Raw genomic sequence first — 20,317 nt, forward strand, 5'->3', positions numbered from 1 at the left:
TAGATAGAGAGGGCGAATGAGGAATACCAGCTAATTTTGGCACTTGGGACCAGAGGCAGGGAACTGAAGGAAATGCAGAGAAAGATGGTCATAGGAGACCTGGGAGGAGATAGGATTCTTGCATGGGAAGGGGTATAGAATGGAGTATAGGAGCCTAAGCATTACTAATTTCACTGCTCGCAAAACAGCTTTAATGTTAGACTTCATAAAGCTTTGTTACATGCTTGTTCCTCTTTCTTAGCTTCATTTTCTCTGTCTCGCCTAGCCGGTTTAAAACTGGTTCTGTGGCTTACCTTGAAACTCTGCTTCTATCCTGCACAGGGTAGCTCTTGTAGTTTCAGAAAGTAGTTACTAACATTGGCTTAGCAACCATGTATTTCTCTAAGTCCAGAAATAAACTTGTGGCTGATTAAAGCAAAAAGTACATACACAAATGCTTACAGTATTCAGAAGTGAATATTTACGCTATTAAAATTTTGTGAAAAGTCAGTATTTTGTAGTTGCAGGGTGTTATGGAAAGCAGCTGGGTGGCTGCACATGTATTTCACAGTGCTGTGCAAGGTGCAGGCATTTTGTATTTAGGAATGGTGGAAGTTACCTCTGCTACCACTTTGGCTAAGTCTTAGTTTTAGATCCCAAATTCTGCTTCATCTAATTTAAAGTTTTAACTGTGATCTAGTCTAGGTATTATTTTGAGTTACATTGATGTACTTCCTGAAGATGTGAAAGAATGAGGAAGAAAAAAGTGTGGGGTTTGTTTTGTTTTGTGTTTTGTGTTTTTTTTTTTTTTTTTTTTTTTTTTTTTATTAGGGTTACATGAGTCCCAAGATTGAGTCTTTAGTGTAGTCCTCTTTATTTCCCTGGATTTAACTTCACAGGCTAAGAGTTATCAAAGTTAAAACTACTTTTAAAATGAGATGTGAAAGTGGACTGGTTAGCATTTAATACTAGTTTTTAGGATTTAGTATGTTTAGTGTTATCAAAAGTATTTACGAGTATTTATAGTATAAATAAAAATAACGTATAACATTCAGTAGATAACTACTGTTATCATAATGATTACCATATTTATTAATGTATTAGTATTATAGGTATTTTATATTGGTTAATACTTGTTAATATATATAAACTGTACATATTTTTATATTATACATATTTATATATAACATATACAAATAAATGTTAAGGCATAACGTAGTCAGCCCATTTCACTTGCAGCTTTCTGTTCCTGCACACGGGGGGCCCGTCCTCACCTCGTGGGTTTTTTTCTTGCATTCTCTTTTGTACTTGTCTGATGCCTCATTGAAATGATTCAGCTCACTAACCAGGTAGAAAGCTAGTCTAACAGAAGGGAAGTGAACTCTTGAAGCTTTACTGAGCTGATTTGGTTTATGGGTGGCTCGTGGAACCATCAGAAGATCAAAGGGGATTGGAGTGTGGTGTGGTGTAGCCAGGCAAGGGAGCCCCTGGGTTCGGTGGTGCTGAGCTCTCTTGTTGAACTGCACCTGTACATTTGGATTTCTTTAGGCTTTGCCACTTTCGAAATACTGTCCTATGATAGTTTGTCTTCCTCTCTTAAGAAAAAGACTCTTTTTTTAATTTTCTTGAATACGTGAGACATCATGATGTTGAATTATCTGGAGTGCAAATCAGATTGTTGTTGTTAATAAGCCTGATGAACAAATGGGACTTCCGTGACCATCTCCTTGCATATGAGTAAAATTATCTTTTGTTCTTAGTTGAAATGATTACTGACAATTCCTGGACCTTAATATTCGGAAATTGATTACTGTGTTGTTGCAAGAGAGGATATTTAGTTTAATCAAGACTTGTTTTCATGAGATAAGATTTGTGGTTTATAGAACCTTGATTTTTTTTTTTCCCCCTCTCTTTTTGTAGTTCACCTTAACAGAAGCAGATCCTCCAAAGTTTTCTGTCTGTCCACTTGTTACATACAGCTCTGAAGTAATCACTTGCTCTTATCTTTGAGTTTCTGTCTACATACCTCTCATAAGCACAACAGAAAAAACCCTCTCTGGTAGTGTTTAGGTGCTTCTTAAATGTGTCAAGACGAATCTTAGTGTGCATAATGCTGTTAATGAACACATTAGACAAAAAGTGCCATAGAAGTATAAAGTCCACTTTCAGTTACTCCTAGCTGCGTGTTTGACAGTCTAAAGAAGAGAACAAGGTATTGCAAAACTCTTACAAGAAGGAAGAGCATAGTGTGACTGTTTAAGCATTTTCAAGACAAAGATAATGTCAGTAGAATAAATTCATGAGGTGTTTCTAAGGATCTTTATTTTCCTCAGTCCCCTTTTCTCTTTATTTGCACTGTTAGTTCTTTTGCAAATGGGGTAAGAGGAGCTGTGTTATGCATGATATACAAAATACAGTGGGTTAGAGAAACAGAATGCTTGTTCAGAAATAAATCTTAAATGTTACAGAAAAGTTGAATATTAAAAATTAAATAATTTCATAGTTTCCAGTAATGTTTTCAGAATAAACATTTTTAATATTTCACACAAGCTGGTTACCAAAGGTTTGATAGAGACATCCCTTTTACTAAGCCTACATTTCCTCTCTGTAAGAATATGTATAAATGAGCCAATTAAGTATGGTCTGATGCTTTTTTCTTTTCAGAAAGATGAAGGTAGTGATGCTAGTTTGAGTGATAGCCACATATCTCCTCCTGCCAAACGTACCTCAAAACATGCTGATCCTGTGTGCAAAGACAAATCAAAATCACGCAGTACTGGGCAGCGAGAGGAATGGAGCATCTCAACTGGACAGTCCAGGTAACTTGGTGCCAAGACAAAAATTAAGTCTTACCAATTTTTCCTGTATTGTTAACCTCACTTATGCTGTTTCTGCAATGAGCTGCAGCTCACACTCGAGTGTATTTTTGAAGCATGTTATTTTCATACAATTTTCTTTTAGTTTAAGACTCCAGAAACGTGGGTTACATCAATCTTCTCATCTCTGTGTTTCCTTTCTATGCAAATTTGTGCAAAAATGGGAAGTAATTTTATTTGAGATGCAGTCTGAATTCTAGATTCTTGATACAGCCAAATTTAGTGACTTAATTGGTATTTTTATGTACTCAAACTATAAGAAGACATGACATTTTAATTAGGAAATCAGTATTATCCTCATCTTTAGGGAATGGATAATGGCCAAGTTTCTTTCCATTGTCGTTTTCAGCCTCTCTTCCCTGTTTGGTGATAAGGACTCAAGTAAATGACTGTATTTTATTAAATATAGCCTCAATCCTGCCACATTTTTATAACTCAAAAGAGAAGTAATTAGTTTCATTTTATAACTTTGATTAATGATATTTTACAAAGCATTCTTGTGTTCATAAAGTTCTTCACATGATTACAAGTAATTATCAGACAGTGTAGGCAGTATGTTCCTAGGCTGTAAACTTTCAGATAGTACCGATTCTTTTGTAGGTACATGTTTTGCATTTATGTACAAATCAAAGTTGTTCTTGCACCACTTTGGATGTAAGCGCGACTGTAATTCACTACTGGACTGTCATCTGCTAGGATGAAGCATATTTAAAAACTATGCCATGGTCATCTGGGAATGTATTGAAACTTATGCACCTTCCATTTCTTTTGTTTATAAGTGTAGACTTATACTGTACCTGTTAGAAATGCTATGAGATTAAAAAAAAAATATTTAACGTGCCTGGCAGAATTTGGATCACTGTGTCAAATGAAATTTGGCCAGGATACTGAAACTCGTGTTATTACTCATGTAGAAGAACCCACTGCGACATGTCTTAGCATCTGAGGGTTTTTTGTTGTTTTCTGCCAAAATCCAAAGCACTGGGCCTAATAGTGATCTTGAGTTGCTAAGACTTTTCCCCAAAGTTTTGTTGCTAAACCTTTATTACAGTCAAATTTCACTTTTTCAGTTGTGGTTCCTAAAATACTTAAAATATCTGACCAGAAACATGTTACTGGAAAGCTGGATGTGGGCATGACTTTTGTAAATGTGGTTTTCTGTGTTATTACCCAACCCTTGCAACAAACCTTAGGTTACCTTTGTTCTGTAAGGGTTTGTTATAAATTTCTTGGGGAAAATAATAACAAAGCCTGCATCTTCTGTGCCTCTGAGTTGAACTCTTTGTAGCCTGTTGAACTCTTGATCACGTTCAAGCTCAGATTACGTTTGGTATTAAGATTTCCCCTCCTTTTTCCCATTTTAGTTTTCTAGTTTGAGAACAAGGAGTTCCTCTCTATCCAATACTGGTGTGCAGTACATACAGTTCACTTGTCTGTAAAGAACTTACTGTTTCTGAGGGTGGCAGAGATATATATATATATTTTTTTCCTTTTGCCTGTTTTATTTCGCTTTTTGGCATAGCTATGTTGACAACTTACTTTTAACAGTCTGCCAGTGGTTGTAAAGTTTTTGTTCATTTGTGTTCTACTCTAAATTACCTTTTAGTAAAATCATGTCTAATAAATAAGAATATTTTCACTTTAAAAAAGATAAGTGAATGAGGGAACAATTGCTTATGCAAAAAAATTGCAGAAAACTTTGGAATACGTTTTTGTCTTAGACTATGATGTTGTAGGGCTTAATTTTCCTAAAAATTAACTTAAAAAGAAATTAAAAATACCAGATAGAAAGAGAACATGAAAATATTTTAAACTGATTTTAAGTACCTCCAGCATAAATTAATCCCATTCACCTGAGTTGGTAATTCTGTTAAATTTATTCTTTTTCTGTGAGTACCAAACAGCTTTTTGTACTTCTGCTAGTTTGTCCAAAGTGTTTGAGTGATAATTGCTTTTGAAGAGCTATATCAAGATCTTGTTCTGAAACTAAGGGGAGAGTTAATAGTAGGACGTGGCATGAGGGAACATTGGAGGGATTAATAAAAGAAATGTGTAGATAATTGGGGGGACTCAAGTAATTGGTATTTGGCAGTTTTGTCCTCATTCCAATGTTGGGCATGAAGCAGACTCTTCAGAGCCTACATGTCACAAAGGTTTTGAAGTCATAGTGTATCATGTAACATTCTATGTTTAAAGTTCTATTTTCACTGTGTAACTTTTGCTTGGCTAAGGAGTGTTAACGTTATTTGTGTGTCTAATATAATTGTTTCCTAGGTTAACTTCTCAGCCTGGTGCTACACTACCAAATGGACGTAGCTTATGTAAGTGTATGACAGCAGACTCTTTTGTACCTACTTTTATATTTAACAGTTTTATGTCAATGATTCTCAGTTGCATCTATTTTTAATAACTTTGCTGATACTGACCATTTTGACCAGAAAAGTTACTGTTTTGGCTCAGTTTTCTTCTGTCAACATCTTGGATGCTCTCTGTGGACATGGGGAACATTCTTAGATGAAATTCCATTTCTCTTCTCAATTCAGACCTCTTGGCTATGATCTTGTTGTTTTCCTTAATTCCAAAATTTACTGTTATGAACTAATTTTGGCCTTCCTCTCCCAGCTGGTCTCTTTAATTTACTCTTTGCTCATTTAAAATTTGGCCTTCTGTGGTTCTTAACATTACTTAACTCTACTATCGCTTCATAGAGACCTGCCTTGTCTGCAGCTCCTGCTACCTTGAACAGTTTTCCTATATGCTTGTACCTTACAAACTTGCCATCTTGTTGCATATCTCAGCTAAACCCACTTTGTCCTTCGTGTCCCTTTTTCATCAGTTCTGTCTTGTTTAGTTCTATGTTGACTCTATGTATGCGTTAATCCATTAAGCATTTTTCATATTTTTATTATTTATTGTGGTGCCTAAGGAACAATCAGAAGTGGGATCCCTTTTTGTTTGGCGCTGTACAGAGTAGCTGATGCAGATTTGCTTGTGAAATCAATGTGTTGTATCTAACCTTTTGATAATACATTTTAAAGACTTAAGAATTGTAACTGGGCAAAGTGCGCATTTTAGTATTGCTGCTAACTTAAAAATACTGAATGGATATTTGAATGCCAAATTTTCATCCTAAAATAAGATTATCGTATAAGGAAGCAAGCTCAAGTCCGAAGCAACAGCTTGTAAAACAACTTTGATAGGAATTAAAAAATACTTTTCTTTAGCTTATATAAGGGTGCTTATACTGTGCTCCATAACTTTTGGTTTATTGTCCTTGCTAAGTTTTCTCTTATTAATTCTTGTTTGTGAAAATGTTGTTTCCTGCATTTTGAAGTAGTAATACAAATTTCTCTTAGCTCTCAAAAGCCATCCCCTTCGAGGGGAAAAAAAGGGAGATGGGGACCATGCTTGCATAAACGGAGATATAGAAGTCAGAAAAAGTTGTCGGTCCAGGAAAAACAGATTTGAAACTTTGAATCAGAGTTTATTGTTTGATCAGCTAGTAAACAGGTATGTGGGGATACTTCAGTTGCATTCACAAAGCATCTTAATGATTTTTTTAAAAGTTAGAAAACCCTGTCTTCCAGTGCCATCTATGTGTTTTACTGTGGGAATGTATTAGCGTTGAGGCAAGCTAGACTGTGGTTTGAGTTACAGGCTGGGTCCTGTGCTGTAACTGCCTATGTTATCCATGCTCTAAATGCAAAGCAGCTTACCAGACTTTCATTGAGGAGTAAGCTACTTTGTGTTTACACCTGGATAACACCGTCTATGTTGGCGGTTATTGCAGAGTGGCTGACATGCTGTAAATCCACACCCTAGTTTGTTTCTTAGTAACCTGTTTATGTAGTGATACCTTAAATGTGATGTAAATTGGTAATTAGCAACAATGCTTGGAAGCTTTCTAGATTTTGCTTGTATGATTTTGATCATAAAATATCAAAAGTTTGTAGCTTTTTTTTTTGTTTTTGTTTTTTGCCATTTGTTAGTAATTCACATAGGGTGGGTGTCACTTCTTGACATTTACTGTGCAGACAAAGTAGGTCAGAGAGGGAGGCACGGTCTGGTCTGAGCATAGGAATGGGAGCCAGAAATACTTTTCTCGAAATACTATTTCTATGTGGCCTTGGGCAGGTCACTTAATATACCTCAATTTTCCCACCTGTAAAATGGGTTTTAATAGTCATATCTATGAGAGACTGCTTGCTCTAGTGCTTGGAAAATTATTTAAACATAAGCATTTAATTGCCAAGTATGATCTTTATTGTTAAATGTATTCTGTTGAATCTTTTATTAATTTAATTTTCTTTTTCAATTTACTCAGTAACTACTTGGTATCGCTTTACAAATTGAGTTACATTTATTTTTCTAGTTGCAGTTGAATCTCCCTCTCCTCATCAACAATAGGAAAAAGTCTACCATGAAGACTGTAATTTGATAAGATCATGGTACTGAAGTCTATATGAACTTATACTGATAACAGTGTGTCCCATTATCACTGGAGGTTTTTAAGAACAGGTTAGACTAATGTGTCAGGAATGATTTAGGTATTGTGTAGTTTGTTCTTGCCTGGCAGAGCAGGTGGACTTTTCCAGGTCCCCTCCAACCCTATTTTCTTTGATAGCAAACCACAGCATGACTGTACTTGAAGTGGTTATGTCACACATCGCAGGTATTTTAGGAGAATTGTTTAAAATTGAGAGGGACGCTCATAATGAAATCTTGACTTTACCAACTTCTGTGACTATTGACTTCTTTCTAGGCAGGAGTGCGCCCTTTAGATTTCAACAGCTTGAAAGAAAGGAAGTGAAAATTTCTGCCTTCTTACAATTATTACACAATTATAGTAGAATTCCAGTGGAAATCTACCATAATGGCCATAGAGAGCAGTAACCAGGTGTTCAGGACAGGTGGCCAAATAATTGACTTGGCCTGGCGAATACTCTGTTGTTTTCTTCCTTAGCAATGAAACATCTTGGCCAAAGTTACTATTTATACACCACTATTGTTTTGACAGCTGTTTACAAATACTTCAGATATTGAAAATGTAGACTAATTAAATAGTAGATGAGAAATGGTATAGTAGCTCAAATAATGAGTGATGAAATTCTAGGTGTTACTGATTTAACATTTAAAAAAAAATAATCCTTTATTTATTAGTATCTTTCTGAGGCCAGGGTAATAAGCTGTAAAGCTTATGAGGTAGAGACATTAATTGCTTTCCCAATATTATAATTATGTAGGTAAAAAGCTTTACTTTCTTACTCTGCAAACTTAGTCTTATCTGACACCTACCATCTAAGCAGTTACAAATTTATATGCTACAATTTACACTAAGGAAATTTTTTTTTTAAATATTACAGTCTAATTTGAACCCCGAATTATAATATCTTCAGCATTTATTCTTTTGCATACTGTTTAGCTTATATTCTATAGGTTCATCTTTAAGTTTTCATTGTTATGGTTGGTTTTGTAGTTAATTAGTAGATTCAAGAAGCTATCCTAAAATTTTCAGATTTTAATTCATATGTATATTTAGTTGACTTGTAAACCTTGGAATAGCTATAACAGACCATAAAAATACATATGTTAGGTTGTTGGATGCTGTGTAAAAAGTTCTGCATGTCTACTACTTTAAGACTGAATTTTTTTTGTGTTAACTGTTGAATACATTTTAGTACTGCTGAAGCTGTCCTACAGGAAATGGATAATATTAACATCAGGAGAAATAGGCGGTCTGGGGAAGTAGAACGGCTACGAATGTGGACAGACACAGAATTTGTAAGTGCAGAGTGTCTCAGATCTTGAATAAAAGTAATATCAATGGGGGAGCGTGTTTGTTTTTGCAGTCTCTGTACATTAGTCTGTAGCTCTGTTGAAAGGTTTCAGATGCCCTTCAGTGGATAATATTAAAAAAGCTTGGTAAACTCAAATTCAAAACAAGATTCACTGATATGTTCTAAACAATTTTTCTTTATTGATGAATTGACTTCCATGCTCTTATTGAGGTACTGTGGTTGTTCTCCTTTGGTTTGACACACATTCTGATAGTCCGAAAACAGAACCAGGGACTGTCATCAGCTTTGTTCCCTAAACCAGCTTGATACTGGTGTTTATCTATGTCTTAGATGGACTAGGTACTGAGAGACTTTATTTTACCACCTATTAAATGAGACTGCTTTTGTAGTCTACCTGTGGATGGCTGTGTTGGAAAAAGACTTGGGGGCTACTGATTATGTATTACTGAACTGTGGACTAACACTGTGAGTGACATAGTGACATGGGACAGTACTGATAGAAGTGTATGTGAATTCTATTCCAGGAAAACATGGATATGTATTCTCGAGTGAAAAGAAGAAGGAAATCACTGAGGAGAAATAGCTATGGGATTCAGAACCACCACGAAGTGTCCACAGAAGGGGAAGAAGAAGGTATGGGTTGTAAAGAATTATAAGGCGTTTTCTGAAATACTTACAAAAGAAAGCTCTTCTCAACATAAGATAGCAATATGTTGCACTACAGGAAGTAATTGGGGTTTGAATCTAGATTTGGAGTTATTAAATAGAAAAATTATCAAGACTATTGTGAATCAATACACACAGAAGGATTCCTCTCCTTTAGAAGAATGAGAAGTTTTAGGGATCTCCTCGGTAGTTTTCTTTAAACAAAAGCAAGATTATCTGAAAGTAGCAGAAAAAACTCTGGTTTCTAAATGTTTATATACTACATTCCCTTACTTCTTTTCTCCGTAACACTGGAGCTTTCCTAATATTCCCTGTAACAGTCCTCTGGTGGAAGCCAGGATGTGATGCATGTAGTCTGCAGCTGTGCATGTTCTAACTGACTTGCTAGTTCTCATATGCTGGGTGGCAGTTGCCAGAAAGAATGTGTAATAGTCAGTTCTGCACCCTTCTTCGGGGAAGGTATTAATTAAAGTCTCTGTTTTCTATCCATCCACTGAATTTTAGAAGGCTCGTAGACACACAACTGTATTTGAAATTCTACCTTCCTTTAAAAATTTGAATAAAACTAGCCAGTAGGTTCAAGAAGTATTGAGGAAGAAGTGATTATGGCTAACTTTGGTGGCATGATCAACAACATGCTTGGCTTCCTTAAGAAATCAGACTCAAACTTCAGGGATCTGTACAGGGTTCAGCATAGTGTGTCTTGATTTGAATGGAAACTGCTGTAGGAGGAATGGTCTGTCCCAATTAATAAGAATGCAGTCTTAATTCTGAGATCCCTGGATGGAAATACTGATCCTGTTAATAGATGGACTTAGGTGGTACCTTTATGAAGTGTATTTTTGCTTTGTTTAAAAATTATGTTGCGAATTATGAAGTTGTGAACATGCTCTGTCATGTATCAGATTTTCTGAGGCTTCTATGGGAAAAGAATGAGAAGAAAAGCATTGTTCTTAATTTGAAGGAGAATTATTGAAAGAAAAAGACAGTAGATAGAAGTGATATTTGAAGTACTTTACAACTATAATTTGACTACATTTATTTTTTTTTCTGTTGCTTTTCCAGAACCTTCTGTGAGAAACTAGAAGGAAGTTTGACAATGTGCTGTAGATTTATCTTGGTCTTCAAATTTCCAGTGATTTGCCCCTTTGTATTAGTTAATAGGAAGGAAGTAATTCTCAGTGACCATTAAAATGTTAATTTTTAGGATGAAGATAGCTCTGGCATCAAGTAGAAGTGTTCTGAAAATATTTTCCCCCCTAACAGAGTCTCAGGAAGAAGATGGAGATATAGAAGTAGAAGAGGCCGAGGGAGAAGAAAATGATCGGCCATATAATCTCAGACAGAGAAAAACTGTTGAAAGATACCAGGCCCCTCCAATAGGTGAGGAAATAGGCAGTACTCATGCAGTTCTGCTCCACTGACCTCCAAGAATACCATGAGTGTGGGAAATGAAAAGATGGATGATTGCTCCTCACCCCTGACAGAGTTCCCATGCAGCATTAGTGACTTTCATCTGTTTTTATTCACCATGTGAATATGGCTACTGAGACACAATCTATCAATTTGTCAATGGTGGTGGCATTGCTAGTGCATGCTGCCTTACTGAACTTTGTAAGTACTGCCATGTGCTGGGTTCAGGGTTGGAGGTGAAAGGGGCTTAAGTCAAGAAATACTTGGCAGAAGTTGAATTCAGAAAGCAATCTAATAAATTAGTTACATAGAAAAAGTAGTTAATGTTATGCCTGATTCTCGAGTGGTAAGCCTAATTCATAACTGTGGATAAATTCCATAGCAGCAGTTACCATGTTTTGCCTAGATGACAAATTTAGAATAGAATAGTTTCATTGGAAGGAACCTACAACGATCATCTAGTCCAACTCCCTGACCACTTCAGGACTGACCAAAAGTTAAAGCATATTGGTAAGGGCCTTATTAAGGGCCTATCCAAATGCCTCTTAAACACTGGCAGGCATGGGGCATTTTACCATGGGGCATCCTAGTGTCCAGTCTGAACCTCCCCTGGTGCAGCTCTGAGCCATTCCCATGCATCCTGTGGATACCAGGGAGCTCAGCACCTCCTCTCCACTTCTCCTCCTCAGGAAGCTGCAGAGAGCGATGAAGTCGCTCCTCAGCCTCCTTCTCTCCAAACTAGACAAACCCAGTGTTCTCAGCTGCTCCTCAGAGGACATGCCTTCCATGATCCATACAGGTTTCAGCGTAGTGTCTCTTGATTTTGAACCTTTTAATAATGTTCAAAATAATGTATTCTGTGCATATTTGGTTTAGATTACAGTGGTGTATGCAGTGTGCTATATCTTAAGGCAACTTGGAAATTAAGACTGTGATAGAGAAATGCTGTGGTTTATTTGTTAAGAGAAATTTCAAGACATCCCATATTATCAGGTGTGCAGGGGTTTCTGTATGGAGTTTCATCTCCTGCAAATAAATTAAAAATGCTAGTGCCCTGGATGAATTACATTCTGTGCTCTGATAGCCATAGCTGTGATGATTTGAGGAGGCTGAGAGAGAAATTCCCATGACTGTATCAAGCCAAGTATGGTGATAGTGAAATATAAGCATAAGAGGTTTGATTTCCCTCTACCACTCCCCACTGCTTCTCTTCATCTGAGCTTTTGGAGAAACCAGTGATAACTTTATTGGTAAAGCAATAATCTAGCACTTTTGCACTGCATATAGATTAGTGTTTTATTCTTTTGTAATTGATGTTACGAACCTGTAACTTCTCTTACTCAGTGCCAGCTCATCAAAAAAAGAGGGAAAGTACACTGTTTGATATTCACAGATCTCCTGCAAGAAGAAGCCATATCAGGTAAATGTCAGTCTTTTGGTATGTACTTGTTTGCTTTCCCTCAGTACATTTCTATTAGCTTTTGATTTTCTGAACATTCTTGAGTGAGTTGTACAGTTCACTCATGCAATTGTGTGGGTCTTGAATTGCATCTTGGGTTCAGATCCTGATCAGCATACAAAAATGAATTTCTTAGCACTTTATAATACCACTAGAAGCTTTGTGATAAACAGAATGGAAACAGGTGAGCAGCAAGTACTGGAAAGAGAGTTGTGCATTGCACACTGAAGCTTTTTTCAGTAAGGGTGTATATTTAGTGTTTAAATCCAAAGCAGCAGTTTAACAAATATCCCCTTTCTACTCTAAAAAATAAACAAATTGAGGTAATGTTTTTTGTTTTCTTCCAGTTCAAATTTCATTCAAGTAATACTAAAAATTTAATAAAATATTTATCAAGCATCATTTTTGACTCTTACCTTTTGTGTCAAAGAAGTTTGGAATACACCAAGTTGTCTTGGAAACTGTCGATAGGCTTTATTTAAAAAAAAAAAAAAAGATGAGATCAGAGCTTAATACATTTTTTTTTTTAATAAACTTACTCAAACCTTCAAAAAGATAAATCTGTCCATGATCAGAATCCAAGTAAGCAAATGCGAGTCTCAGTTGAACCTCTTGTTGTCTTACTGCTCAATTTAATGGCATAGTGAAAATATGAAAACTATCTAAAGTAATAGCAGAATCTCATGATTCTAGAAGTTTCTTTGTAATATAAATAAAAACATTAAAATTTGAACAGTGTTTTTTTTTCTTAGAGTACATATGATATTTTGTTAGGTAATCTCAGGACTTGCACAAGTACTTGTACCAGTACTTGCTAGTAGGATATAAAGAGTGTGAATGCTATTATCCCTTCAGTTTTAGCATGCTCATTGCTCCATTTTATCTCTTCTTATCAGGACACAGTCCTAAAAATTCTTCCTAATTGCACGATACTCTCTTTGATATGGTTTTAAATAAACCTATTTTTTGGTAATCAAACAGTAAAACTGATGGACCATGTTATCCTTTGGCAAAAACCAGCTAGTCAGTGCATTATCATGTTCATACAAATGATGCAGCTCACTGTAGTCACTAAAAATACATGAATTTTTACTCGTAGCCAACTTTTTCATTCAAAAAAATGCCGACTTTTCAAACCGATATAAAACTGAACACCTTTTCATACAGAAGAAGTAATGTATGTTCTTGAATATTTCTGAAATAGTTTTCTAAACTACTGTCACACTAAAATAAGAAATGGTTCATGCAGACTTTGAATAATAATTTTCAGATCAGAAGTTAAACTACAGTACGGGTATTTTATGAAACTGTTCTGCTGTTCAGAATTAATGACCTCATAAAAAGAGACCGTATGCTTTAGGAAGTATGGAATTTTTTCAAAGAATATTTAAAGGGAAGCATGAAACAGAGTAAGGAGATCTTGATTATTCTTTTGTTTTGGAGGTGGCTAAAGTGGTTGGAAGCTTTCCTAAGTACAGTGTTGTCTGATGGACTTCAGCAGCTTATTGATTGCATACTCAATCACACTTGCTGAAGTAACATGGACAGGATCACTTATCTTATGGGGATTTACTGTTTTAGTAATGTTCATGTTGAAATCGGATATCTGTGTGACAGTAAAAGATGTTGTTCCCCTCCCAGATTATTTTGATACTTAACAAAACCAAAATTTGCATGCATCTTAAACCGGGGCAGTACTGTAATTGCCACTTCAATTTTTTTTTTTTAATAAAAGAATCAAAACGTGCTGTTCTGCTGCAAAAAGGACTGAGTTTTATGTTTATTTTGCTACTTCAATAGGAGAAAGAAGCATGCCATTCACAGCAGTGATACAACCTCTTCAGATGAAGAACGTTTTGAAAGAAGAAAATCTAAAAGCATGGCCAGAGCAAGAAATAGGTATCAAAACATCCTTGATCTTGAGGAGGGTTTGATTTTTATTATTCAGGAGAAAACAAGCAGAACTATTCTGTAGTGATCTGTAAGTTCTGCAGACTTTTTTGATTCTGTCTGTGATTACTTGCAGACACAGTGTAAGAAGATGGCTGGTTAAATATTAACATAGATTTTGAAGTCTTACAAGTAGATAATTAGCAATACTGATGAAAAGATGGAGAGATAAGAATATCTGTTTGATTCAGTTGGGTTACAAGACAAACAACTTCTTTCGGTTAAAATGGATTTTTATTCCTCGTGTTACTTGGTCCCAGTTAGTTCAGTTGTCCTCCCAGTACTAGCTCTTACTCTTCTCTCTTCCTGTTGTGTAATAATACGTGCATTGTACACACTGAACACATTTATTCACCAGTTATCTAAAAGAGGAAGATCTATAAAGTGTATCAGTAAATTTACTTACTGCCACAGGTATATTAGTTGGAAAATGGAACAGAAACAAAATTGTTTCCTCGTCTTCCTTTTTCCATCTCCCCGCCTGCCACACCATTCCTTTTTCCAACCTGAGGAATTCCAAAGATGTACAACTATCAGAAGTGTAGTTCCAAGTGTAGTCATCTTACTGCTATTTTTCTTCCTCCCTTTAACTGTTTATTTGACCTGACGTAGTATCTGTGTAGGGGCTTAAAGCTTCTTTGTATACGCTAAGAAGCTGGAACAGGTGAATGTGAGTTACAGGTGATCTGCAAGAAATATTTTTATTTCCTCTCTTTGGACTCTAATGAGCTATATTTTTTAAAAAATTGTTTTCCTTGTACTGTTAATCCTTTTCTTACTATACTGAACTTACACAGTTCACCACTGCCAGTGGAGAATGTCCTGTTCTTTTGGTCAACGTTGTTTCTTCTGTGTTTAATCAAAATAGTCTGTCCAGCCTAGTTCTCCAGATTGAAATACCTGTATAGAAACGTAAAACTATCTTTAGATTTAGAGAACTTCCAGATACACAAGAATAATTACCACAATAAAAAGGCTAGTTTTGATTACCTTATCAATGCAGGAAGGCTATCTCTTTAGGTAGTAGAAGGCATTTAATCTCTTGGTTCTTTCCATTCCAGCAAATTGATTAAAACAGAACAATATTTAATTGGTGGTGGTTTTTTTGTTGTTGTTGAACAGGTGCCTGCCTTTAAACTTTAGAGCAGAAGACTTAGCTAGTGGAATCCTACGAGAACGTGTGAAAGTCGGGGCGAGTTTGGCTGATGTTGACCCTATGATTGTTGATAAATCGGTAGGTTTTGTTAAAACTTTTTATTTTCCTTCCCCTAATTATGCATAAGCTGAACTCGCCACAGCCTCTCATTAGAGTTGAAGTAAATGCATAGTAAGCTCACTGATATTTTCTGGTTTTTTTTTCTTTTTTTTTTTTTTTTTTTTCCTCTCCAAAGCTGTTGTCTGTTTATTCCTTTGGGCTACAGAGGACTTGCTTTTGGCCTGTAGGTAATCAACAGGCTGCATACATATAGTAAATAAGCCACAATATCAATTGCCCAACTGTATTTCTTTGTTTACAGTCAGTTTGTGATTACTTGTAATAGTAGAAATTGGGGTGTGCTGAGCAGTGCAGAAAAAAGAAGTACTGACCAGCTGGGTTGGTTAACTGGTGCTGGCAATGCGGGTCCTGTGCCTATTTGGAAACAATGATGCACGTTAGCTTACGGTGTGTGTTGTGCAGAAGCTGCTGAATGATTACCAGGGCTGAACTGTTTTCTAGTACATTGGCTATATTCGTGTGATGCGGTGCCTGAACTTAGAAATGTTCTCAGCCTTAGGCTGGATCTCTCTAGATGTCCAGGCATCCCTGGCACTGTTAACTTCATGTGGGCAACCAAGAGTTGACTTTCAACTTTTTTTACACTTTCACAATTCAGGGGACTCTTGTTGATCAATTCAATGTTGTTTGTAATTTGTTTTCAGATATGTTATTTTATAAGTGAAGGTACTTTTGTGGAAAGCTGTTACACTATATGCTTTGTATACTTTGTTTTTTTTCTAAGGTGCGTTTTGATAGTATAGGGGGCTTGAGCCATCATATCCTTGCACTTAAGGAAATGGTAGTGTTTCCTCTTCTCTATCCAGAAATATTTGAAAAATTCAAAATTCAGCCACCAAGGTAGGTGTATTTACTCTTATTGTTGTATTTTTATTTTATTAAACTCTGAAGAATGCTTCTATTGAAGACACATAGGAGATTGATTCTTTCCCTGAAGTGTTTACAGTTCAAATAGACTTACATGTTTGCTACCCCACTTGTCTCTCAGAATGTAATAAGCGGGATGAAGGGTTACAAAAATCTAGTTTTTCTTGTGGTAGGAAGGTAAACTTTGTGATTTGGTCAAAGAAAGATTTCTCAAGTGTTCTATTCGGTAGTACGTTCTTTTTTTCCATTATGTTATAAAAATATTTTACTAAATCAAGCTAAATGCTGATCTTTCTTTTATAGACATAATCTCAATAATGTTATATTATAGTTTTAATATTAATCAGGCATCTTGGTATGTGATTTAAATGGGTACACATAATCAAAGTAAATTGAAAATTCTGGGATCTTTCTGTCATTTGAAGGAAGTATGTCTCTCCAAAGAAGTAACAAAAACTGACTCAAGTATTACCCAAGATTTAATATTTTAGGAGGTAATTAACGACTATAAAGCAATCCTTTGGGAGCTTAATATGCCTTTGATTAATGTTTTCTACAAAGCAAAGATTTACTGATTTGAAAGCATAAAACAAACTTGGGTTTTATGAGGTCATGTTGAATACACCAAATAATTATACTAGAACTTAAGTCTTTCTTCTCCAGGCTCCCTGTCTTCATTATAAAATTTGACTTGGAGTTTTTCAGGAGACATAAAATAAGTTTGTGACTGTGTTGATCCATTTATCTTCAGGGGCTGTTTATTCTATGGTCCTCCTGGAACAGGTAAAACCTTGGTAGCTAGAGCTCTAGCTAATGAATGCAGTCAAGGAGACAAAAAGGTGGCTTTCTTTATGAGGAAAGGAGCAGACTGTCTCAGTAAGTGGGTTGGTGAATCTGAACGTCAGCTTCGACTCCTTTTTGATCAGGTTAGAAGAAAATACATACTTTTCATATAATTTATCTGTATGTTGCTTTTTTTGTGTTCTAGACAGCCAAAATTATTTGAAATTGAAACTAAATACCTGTAAGTTTCCATAGATTGGGCAGGATTTGTCCAAATTACATATTTAGATGAAGAAATAGAGGAATGCTGAGAACAGTTTTTCTTGCTCTGAATACTGAGAGGAAGAAGTCAGCTTGTCCATTAATGAAGCAGACAAAGTAGTTTGAGTAAATATTTAAATTAGTGAGTTTGAATTTGGCTGGCATGTTCAAGATAAATGCTATGTAGAGGAGGATGCAGGATTGCATCTGCTGTGTGTATATTTTAGTACTTGACTTGGAAAATGATGGACAGAAGAGAGCGTCACATAAAGGAGTGAAATGTAGTTGCTCAAACAAAAGCTCTTTTTAGACACATGTCTAAACAAACAGGTTGTGAGCAGATAAGATACTGTGTTCTGTAACTGAGTATAAGGTATCTCAGTTTGTCTTGTATCTCTCCAACATGCAGTAAAACGATACGCTGGTGCCATCTTGCTTATTCAAAGGAGAATGCAGTCTTTTTTGCTTTAGAACAGTACTATAGTTGAAAATTCATTTCTGTTTTCAGTCTGTACACTTTTTAACAAAGGTATCTCAATAATGTGTTAGTTTAGCATGTTAATGCTTTGTAATAAAAACTGTTTTCTGTGTTGATGGATAAATTGTGAATTAATTTTTTTTTTTTTTATTTTGGCATACCAGGCATACTTGATGAGACCCTCTATAATCTTTTTTGATGAAATAGATGGCTTGGCTCCAGTTCGTTCTAGTAGACAAGATCAGATTCACAGGTAATATTTCTCATATGCTACCATTAACTTGATATATGCTACGTTATTGTGGTAAACTCCTAAGTGTAATTTTACTCTGTTCCCAAGAAAGGTTTTTACTTTTGCTTAAGCCCACTTACACTGAAAAGGACACTTGTTAGGTTTTTTTGGTGTCGAAACTCATCAGTTCTCCAGACAGGCTGTAATTTGCTGGGAATTGAGTTTTAGGGGAGATTGCTCTTTGGCCGCATTATTAACTTCAAGATTTCCACAGCGTTCCTTTTGGTTGCTGGTTTTGTACTGTAAACAGATACCAGCCCAACAGACCAAACAGTTAAAAAAAAAATTATTCTAAAATGATGAATTGTAATATTCTGTGGATGAACTGGACACCCCTGCCCTTTTGATTCTGGGCGGAGTGATGTGCAAACTTATCTTGAGTTGCTATTGTGTCATTTTTTAAAACATTTTCTTACAATAGTTTACTGTTGGCTGAAATTTTTCCTGGCTGCCTTCAGTCTCATTTTTGTTGCAATTTTTATGGCAATGCACTTGTGTCTTTAATTTTATAGGTGGTGGCATTTGTGCATACATCTTCCTCTGCTCAACTGAGTGGGATGGGAAGGAAATTTTGGGGCCAGCAGACTTGGCTGTTATGGGAGCACGTGGCTTTGTCTTGATGCACCTTTCTTCTGCCTGGTGCTACAGTTGCTCTAAACAGGATGATGCGTACACTGTTAATGGAAGAGAACTTTTCAGAGCTGCAGTAAATGGCTTCCCAAGCTCACATTCCCCCAAACTTTTAAAGAAGGAAGTTTGAATGTGTTGTAATCCTTACTGGAGTCATAACACTAAGTATAATACAGATGATATCAAAAGGTTCCTTCTTGCTTTGATACTTGAAACAGTTACACAACTACTTTTTTTAGCTTTGCTTTTTTTCTTTGCAATTATGAACATTGCAGTTGAAAAAGTAAAAAATCTTGCAGTCTTCCCTATACATTCTTGTTTTGAAAACTCTCTTTTTAGCTCTATAGTGTCTACTCTTCTTGCCCTCATGGATGGACTGGATAATAGAGGTGAAATAGTTGTAATTGGTGCTACAAACAGACTGGATTCTATAGATCCTGCACTCAGGAGACCTGGTCGTTTTGACAGGGAATTTCTTTTCAACTTGCCTGATCAGAAGGTAAAACTTACAAAGGAGATTTATTAATAAATCATAAACATTTGGATGCCTGACAACCAAGCTTATGAAATAAAAATATGCATTCTTGCTTGTAAGAATATTTAATTTTAGGAAGACATCTTTAGTAAAACCACATTGTATACATAAAGTTGTACTGAACTTCAAATCTTCAGAAAACTAAACAGAGAGGTAAATTGTTCACATAAAACTGCATTGCTTATCTAAACCCTGTGGTTTTGTATGGATTTGTATAATTAGCCCTAACTATTGGAGTTTTGGAAGTTACGGTAAGGGAAAATAGCTTTATGGTCGTGTAGACTGCTAAGCCCATAGTGCATAAAAATTGTACATGCAAAGCCAGACGTTATTATATAGGCAACAGAAATATTTCAGTTCCTTATTCTAGACTTCTACAAACTCAGCCATAATATTTCATTAATTTATACTTAAAATTAAATCTACTTTGCATGTTAATAGTCGTATTTGGATTCTATAAAATTTTAAAATTAAATAGTTTTGCAATTCATGTGCATGTACTATGCTACTCGGCAATAAATTAACTGGTGAGGCATTTGACAGTAAAAGCTGTTAATCATAGGTGCAGCAATTACAAATTAAATTATAAAATTACGATAATTCCTAATAGAACATGAGTTTTGATCAGTGTATGTGTAATAATGTTGTTGATTAAGCAGCAATTAAAATGTGTAACTAGTATACTGAAAAAATTACTGCTTAGATACGAAATTAAAAAAGAAGGGAAAACCTTTGCTCTTAAGTGCCAAGCTCTATTTTGTGCATCTCTGTGACGTGTCAAAACCGGGTGAAACGAGTTCATATTCACGTGAATAGTATTTTTGTCTAAAATATTACAACATGGATTCGGCACGCTAATTTTGATCTTTTTCTCCCCTGTTTTTTCTTCTTTTAAAAATCAGGCACGAAAGCACATTTTACAAATTCATACCAGGGATTGGAACCCTAAATTGTCAGATCCTTTCTTAGGAGAACTAGCTGAAAAATGTGTTGGTGAGTGTTTTGATGTTAGTACTTTTACTATAGATGCTTTCTCTTCTGTGTAAAACTTTTG

At 35.6% G+C, this 20,317-nt stretch overlaps 1 protein-coding gene across 2 annotated transcripts in view; it reads left to right on the plus strand.

The window, feature by feature from the left end:
* Positions 1-2,646: 2,646 nt before the first annotated feature.
* Positions 2,647-20,317, plus strand: part of ATAD2B (ATPase family AAA domain containing 2B) — a 65,820-nt gene continuing 48,149 nt past the window's right edge. The window contains exons 1-14 of one of the 2 annotated variants that reach the window (XM_035897938.1): positions 2,647-2,798; positions 5,130-5,176; positions 6,212-6,365; positions 8,534-8,636; positions 9,178-9,286; positions 10,586-10,702; positions 12,077-12,152; positions 13,992-14,090; positions 15,264-15,375; positions 16,142-16,257; positions 17,036-17,210; positions 17,971-18,059; positions 19,068-19,227; positions 20,166-20,256. In XM_035897938.1, coding sequence (XP_035753831.1) covers positions 8,559-8,636; positions 9,178-9,286; positions 10,586-10,702; positions 12,077-12,152; positions 13,992-14,090; positions 15,264-15,375; positions 16,142-16,257; positions 17,036-17,210; positions 17,971-18,059; positions 19,068-19,227; positions 20,166-20,256 — 1,222 coding nt within the window. In that variant the 5' untranslated portion in view covers positions 2,647-2,798; positions 5,130-5,176; positions 6,212-6,365; positions 8,534-8,558. The remainder of the gene's footprint in view (positions 2,799-5,129; positions 5,177-6,211; positions 6,366-8,533; positions 8,637-9,177; positions 9,287-10,585; positions 10,703-12,076; positions 12,153-13,991; positions 14,091-15,263; positions 15,376-16,141; positions 16,258-17,035; positions 17,211-17,970; positions 18,060-19,067; positions 19,228-20,165; positions 20,257-20,317) is intronic. The other variant, XM_035897937.1, reaches the window with a different exon arrangement.

This window comes from Egretta garzetta, unplaced genomic scaffold (assembly GCF_000687185.1).
Source record: "Egretta garzetta isolate BGI_Z169 unplaced genomic scaffold, ASM68718v1 scaffold87, whole genome shotgun sequence".
Lineage (NCBI taxonomy): Eukaryota > Metazoa > Chordata > Aves > Pelecaniformes > Ardeidae > Egretta > Egretta garzetta.